The sequence below is a fragment of the Panthera pardus genome, unplaced genomic scaffold (genome assembly GCF_024362965.1).
Source record: "Panthera pardus isolate Hobbes unplaced genomic scaffold, ASM2436296v1 HiC_scaffold_25, whole genome shotgun sequence".
Lineage (NCBI taxonomy): Eukaryota > Metazoa > Chordata > Mammalia > Carnivora > Felidae > Panthera > Panthera pardus.
In genome coordinates this window covers 16,862,968-16,869,804 of record NW_026526821.1, presented here as the reverse complement: position 1 = coordinate 16,869,804, position 6,837 = coordinate 16,862,968, and the positions used below count along the sequence as shown (strand labels likewise).

At 42.3% G+C, this 6,837-nt stretch overlaps 1 protein-coding gene across 1 annotated transcript in view; it reads left to right on the top strand.

The window, feature by feature from the left end:
• Positions 1 to 1,350: 1,350 nt before the first annotated feature.
• The window catches only part of IFT52 (intraflagellar transport 52), a 33,272-nt gene continuing 27,785 nt past the window's right edge, over positions 1,351 to 6,837 (top strand). The window contains exons 1-3 of the mRNA XM_019458441.2: positions 1,351 to 1,500; positions 3,254 to 3,378; positions 4,238 to 4,325. Of these exons, the coding sequence (XP_019313986.1) occupies positions 1,480 to 1,500; positions 3,254 to 3,378; positions 4,238 to 4,325 (234 nt within the window). The 5' untranslated portion in view covers positions 1,351 to 1,479. The remainder of the gene's footprint in view (positions 1,501 to 3,253; positions 3,379 to 4,237; positions 4,326 to 6,837) is intronic.

The window sequence follows — 6,837 nt, the reverse complement described above, 5'->3', positions numbered from 1 at the left end:
CTCCAGACCTGTCCAAACTGTCGAGTGGCACGCCCTATGTACCCTTTCTAGTAGAATGTATCACTTCTTCTTCTTTTTTTTAATGTGTACTTATTTGAGAGAGAGCATGCACGCACAAGCAGGGGAGGGGCAGAGAGACAGGACGAAAGAGAATCCCAAGCAGGCTCCAGGCTGCCAGCACAGAGCTCCACGTGGGGCTTGAACTTAGGAACCATGCAGGAGATAATGATCTGAGCCAAAATCAAGACTCAGATGCTTAACCAACTGAGCCACCCAGGCTCCCCTCACTTCCATTTGTATTAATTTCGCACCAAAATACAGCATCTCCACGAAGAGAATTCTCAACCATCCTCTTCACTTTTTAACTTTGCAGTGGCAGTAGTTGTGTAAAGGCAACAAGAGTTGTGTGTTTCAAGCTCCTAAGACTCCTACTGCTCTGTACTTAACTGAAGATTGTAACAAACGTAAATGTGAACCAAAACCGTGGTGTGTCTCTGCTCGTTTGCGCCGGTGAGGCGGCGGCACTGCACACAGTCCACACACTCTCAGGGCAGGCAAGGGCTCCCCTGGAACAAACTGTGGCCTGTTGGTGGTTACTAGAGCCTGGTTTTTCATTTTGATGGCGATGGCTCTTTGGTGTAGCAGTTCCTTCTCCAGCCCATGCCTTATCAATATTACTCCGCTCATCCGGAGCGCCTTTCAGATCAGCTCTGGTCCCTCACAGCTCCCTTAGTGCAGTTTATATTTTCACTGTTTGGTAGGATCTGGCCAAGGTCCAAATCCCCTTCTGGGAAGGCCTAGAGGGCGAGTTCACCGTCATATCCTGGGCCTAGCACTTCGGCGCTCAGAGATGCGGGGCTAACTAAAGAGGAAGAACTATCTCGAGTGACCATTCGCACCACTAAACTTGTCCATCTCTCGCGGGGAAGGCTTCCCGAGGTGCCAAGTGGCCGAAACCCTTCCACAGCACGTATAAGAACCTCTCATCTGGCGTTTCCGACAGCTAGACTCCGTCCTCCACTCTCCGCCCGGATTGGCCCCGGAGCTGTGCGCCTGCGCTCTTGGGAGTTGAGGATGGGGCATTTCCCACCCGCCACCGCCGGAAGCCTTCACTTTCCTCCCTCAGGGTGGAGCGAAGTTTGGGCCCCAGGGTCCTACTACTTGTATCAGTCTTCAATAATACTTGATATTAAAGTACGAAACGAGATGGGTTTATTTTTGGCCTAAAGTTAATTCACGTTCTGTGTGGGTTTACCCCTCAACCAATGTAATGGTACAGTCCCACATTAGCTCCGCCCCCTGACCTCCAGCCCCGTGACGCTCAAGGCGAAATGGCGTCTTCCGTTCTGTCGTCATCACGTTGGTTCGGAGGTAGGTCCACGCCGCAGTGCACGCCTCCCCAGCGCGCTGCCTCGCCTACGCCGTTGCTAAGCGGCCTTGGATACCTGGCCGCAGGATGCTGGGCGGTGTCAGGTGAAGATGGTGGTCACTGGGCCTCAGGTAAGAAGGGCTCCGACTGTGATGGGCCAGCATGGCCGTTGTAGCGTCCTGGGAGCTGGCGGGGGCCTCGCCGGCCTGTTCCTGGGGCCTCTGGACCAGTCTTGTGGAAAATCGAGGTCTTATGAGATAAAGTAAACTGAGGCCGCAGATACAGGCCCGGATCCCGAACTTCGGACTGCATTCGAATCTCCGTTGCCTGTGGCTGGGCTGTTTAGTTCTCTTGCTGAGTATCAGAGAGCATTGTCTCATCCCGTTTTCCTAGGAATCCTAGGAAATTGTTGGGAATTTGTCCTACAGCAGAAATAACGGCAAAGACAGACGTGTACAAATTCCAATAGGGTTTGTGAAGGCGAAATAATTGAAAAGATGTTCATGAAAGCAGTGGTGGAGTTCATTAGGGCATAATCATGCACTACATCATGCAGCCACTATCCTAACCATGGAGACTTTTCTTTTAGTTAACTGAGAAAGGCTGGATAGGGTATTGTATGTACACATTGGGAAAACAATAGTGTACAAGGATGGTTGGAACATGAAAAGATAGTGGTGCTGTAATCATGAGGTTTGTTTTTGTTGAGCTTACAAAATGATTTTAAAGTTCAATTGGAAGAAAAAATATGAGACTAGCCAGGAAAATTCTAAAAAGTTAGTGAGGATTAGTTCTCCAGCACCACCAGATATTATAACATATTATAAAGTTATAATAATTAAAATAGTATAGAAATGAGCAGGAACTTACATGCAGATAGAAAATAATGGAATTCAGAATAGATCCAAATACAAATACTTCTAGAGATTTATTATGTAGTCAAGGGGTATTTCAAATCAGCATTAAGAAGATGGTTTGATGTCAGGCAGCTTTATTGTAATTAAAAAAAAAAAAAACAGTAATGAAGCTTATTTTGATCACCCAGATAAATTCCAAACAGACCAAATTTAACTTAACCACATAACAAAGTACTGGAAGAAAGCATTGTATTTGTAAAGTTAGCACAGCAAAAAAAAAATTTCTAAATATGTCATGTAATCCAAAAGCAAGAAAGGAAAAGATAAATACTATTGACTCTAAAAAATTTAAAACCTCTGTTTGGCTTCCAAAATTCCACCAAGCCAAACCAAAAAAGCTACTAGAAGCTAAGTCTAAAGACAGGTAAATCTATGAAAGTAATTAATGTCAGTTAGAAAAATATTAAACCAGGGGCGCGTGGGTGGCTCAGTCAGTAAAGCGTCCAGCTCTTGATTTCAGCACAGATCATGATCTCATGGTTAGTGAATTCAAGCCCCACATGGGGCCCTGCAGTTTGGAGCCTGTTTGGGATTCTCTCTCCCTTTCTCTCTGCCCCTCCCTCCCTCATGCTCTCTTTTTCTCTCAAAATAAATAAATAAACATTAAAAAATAAAGAATCTGAAGGGCTATACCCCACACTTAACAGTAGTTAGCAGTCAGAAATCAGGTGGGCATCATGGTCTCAGGGCATAAAGGTAGGGTGATGGCAGGGCAGGGTCCTGAGAATAGGCTGGTGGGAAGGCCAGGGCCAGAGACAGGAAGCAAAAGCCAGAGATAGCCTCAGGTTTCTGCGGCTGTGAGTATGCATTTCACTCTCAATCTTTGAGAATTGTAGGGATTTGGTAACTAGGTTGCAGCTGTATTTCCTCTCTTGATAAATTAGAAGAAGACTATTTTTTCCATTTATGGTCTTTTGGAATATTGTTTATTGTTTCATTTTTTCTGATCTCTTCTTTTTTCCATAAGGTAACCATGGAGAAAGAGCTTCGGAGCACCATTCTTTTCAATGCGTACAAAAAAGAAGTATTTACCACCAACAATGGCTATAAATCCATGCAGAAAAGACTTCGGAGTAATTGGAAGATTCAGAGGTGACCATATATATTGTTTTCCTTTCTAAGTGATGACAATAGCCTGCTGGTAATATTGGAAAGTCTTTACTTTCTTATGTAAGAGGTTGTTTAGGCAGGAGAAATTCAATATGAAGAACATTCAGAAGTAAATAAATTGATTATAGAGGCGCCTGGGTGGCTCAGTTGGTTGAGCATCCGACTCCTGATTTCGACTCCAGTCATGACCCCAGGGTCATGGGATTGAGCCCTACGTTGGGCCCCTCACTGAGCGTGGAATCTACTTGAGGTTCTCTCTCTCCCTCTGCCCCTCTCCTCTGCTTGCTCGCTGCCTCTCAAAAAAAAAAAAAAGTAAATAAATTATTATAAAAACGTATTTTTTTAAAGTTGGCAATTAGTATATTAAGTTGTCCCCCAAATCACAAATCAAATAATTATTCTAATTATACATACACAACTTTTTAAGAGGTTAGAGGCTTTCTCCATATTTTAACTTCGGGCAATACTTCAGTTTAGGGAAAGGAAAGATGAGAATTCCTCTCTGCCTTTGTTGTGTGTGTAAATGGTTTTTCTTAATGGGTAAGGCTATGTAATTATACAAACTAATGTAGAGTTGATTGAATTAGTAGTTGGAGGACTCTTTATACTCTTGTATGTTTAATTTGGGCATCTTGGCCTAGGGGAAGTATTTGAGCAGAGGCTGATCTCAGACAAGCCTGTAGAGGGGATTCTCACTTTGGGAGAGAGGCTGTACCTGATACCTCTAAATCCCTTCATCTCTGGGCCTCTGTGGCCTCTGGTTCCATACAGTCTAGAGGCTAGAGTAGTTCATAAATTGCTTTAAATTATGGATCTAACACTTTAAAAATCCTATTTCTAGTTTAAAAGATGAAATCACATCTGAGAAGCTAATTGGGGTGAAACTGTGGATTACAGCTGGGCCAAGGGAAAAATTTACTGCAGCTGAGGTAAGTAATATCCAAAAAGAAGAAATACAATGAGATGGTTGGCAGATGAGCTCTGAAATTCCGGATATGAATCCCACTTCACCATACACTGTATCACCTTAAGGTAATCACTTTCATCTCTTTTTTCATCGTGGAGTTGTTGTGATCATTAACTGAGATAATGCATATAAAGTGCCAGACACATAGTTGAGACTAATTAAATACTAGCCATACTTGTTTGCCACATTTGAAAATAGGAAAATTCCTTTTAAATTTAAGCTGTTTTTAATTCTATTTCATAGAGTAGACAAAGATAAACGTAAAACCCAGAACACAAGTATTGGTAAAAATGTAGAGAAATTGGAACCCATGTGCACTGTTGATGAAAAGGTAAAATGGCACAGCCATTATGGAAAACAGCATGGCAGTGCCTCAACAATTAAAAATAGAATTATCATATGATCCAGCAATCCTACTTCTAGATATATATCCAAAAAAATTGAAAGCAGAATCTCAAAGAGCTATTTGTACATTCATGTCTAAAGCAGCATTGTTCACAATAGCCAACAGGCAGAAGCAACCTAAGTCTACCAACAGATGAATGGATAAACAAAATGTGGCATACATGTGATAAATTACTATTCAGCCTTAAAAAGAGAGGCAATTCTGATACATGCTACACCATGGGTGAATATTGAGGATGTTAGGCTAAGTGAAATAAGCCAGTTACAAAAAGACCAGTACTGTATGATGCCATTTATACGACATATCTAGAGTAGTCAAATTCATATAAAGTTAGAATTGTGGTATTTTGATAGAGATTGCATTGAATGTGTACATTGCTTTGGGTAGTATAGACATCTTAACAGTCTTTGTTCTTCCAATCCATGTACATGGAATGTTTTTTCCATTTCTTTCTGTCATCTTCAGTCTCTATAGAACTAGAGTGTATTATGCTAAGGGAAATAAGTCAGAGAAAGACAAATATCCTATGATTTCATTCATATGTGGAATTTAAGAAACAAAACAGATGAACATAGGGGAAGGGAAGGAATAATAAGATAAAAACAGAAACAAACCATAAGAGACTCTTAAGGATAGAGAACAAACTGTGAGGGTTGTTGGAGGGAGGTGGGTGGGGAGATGAGCTAAATGGGTGATGGGCTTTAAGGAGGCCACTTGCTGGGATGAGCACTGGGTGTTATATGTAAATGATGAATCACTGGGTTCTACTTCTGAAACCAGTACTACAGTGTATGTTAACTAACTTGAATTTAAATAAATAAACGAAAAGAAAAAAAAATCGAGGTAGCCAGTGTTCGAGGAGGGGGAAATGGGGAGTTGTTTAATGGGTCTTGAGCTTTGGTTTTGCAAGATGAAAAGAGTTTTAGGGATGGATTGTGGTGATGGTTGCAAATAATGTGAATGTGCTTAACACTACTTAACACTACTTAATAGTTAAGATGGTAAATTTTATGTTATGTGTATTTTACCACAACTAAACAGAAACCCCAGAACACAGCAAGAGCCTTTCTCACAGAGATGTGAAAGTGCTTTGGTGCTCAGGGAGGGTTGTGGGGAGTAGGGAGGTGGTGGCAGGGTGGCACCGGTGTGGTCCAGTCTTCTGCTCTGACTTTGGATGGGGACATAGGGAGGAGGTCCACAGGGAAGCATTTCTGTTCTTTTGTTTGTTGACCCAACTGCAAGGCCACCTTGTCACCTGAGAAGAGACATAACTGATCAGGTTCATTGAGAGAAGGAACAGGAATTCCTATTAGGAACATGGAGGTGGCCAGCTGCCCCCACCCAGTGAGAGCCTGAGGGAAATGTACACACAGTGTGCAGTGGCCTGCAAAGGAATACTATATTCCATATTCCCCGTTGATTTGGAGTGGCCTCACGCTACACGCTACCTCCCTTCTCCTCCTCCCCGACTCCCCTCCCCCCCCCCCAACTTCCCTTCTCCAGCTAGTGAAGACAAAGAGACGTGAGGAGGTTTTGCTGAGGAGCTGGCAGTGTCAGGAAAGCCAGGGCATCTGGAAAGAGGGTCAGAGATAGGTGCCTGGTCCTTTCCCCAAGAGGGAACAGGCACTAGGTCAAACCTTACTTCGAGCTCTTAGAGATGGAAGGCAGTGGCTTCCAAATGATAGAATTCCTTGAGAGGCATATTTAGCCTAATAAAATGTTCTCACACCAGACCAGTTCCTGGCACCTTGCCTTCACTTTAGAGGTGGAACGAGGTAGGAAGGAAAGGCAGAAGCACTTTTAACTTTTTTATTTTATTTTATTTTTAATTTAAATTTTAGTTAACATGCAGTGCAACATTGGTTTCAGGAGTAGAATTCAGTGATTCATCACTTACATACACCTTTATTATTCTGAATTGAAAAGCCCAGGTAATATAACCCACCACCATTGAAAAAAGTGTCTCAACTGTAATGTAGTTAAAAAAAATGAGTTATAAAAGAACATGTGTACTTCAAATTGTCAATGTTTTGGTGTATAAACACTAGAAGAATATCAGTTTGTTACT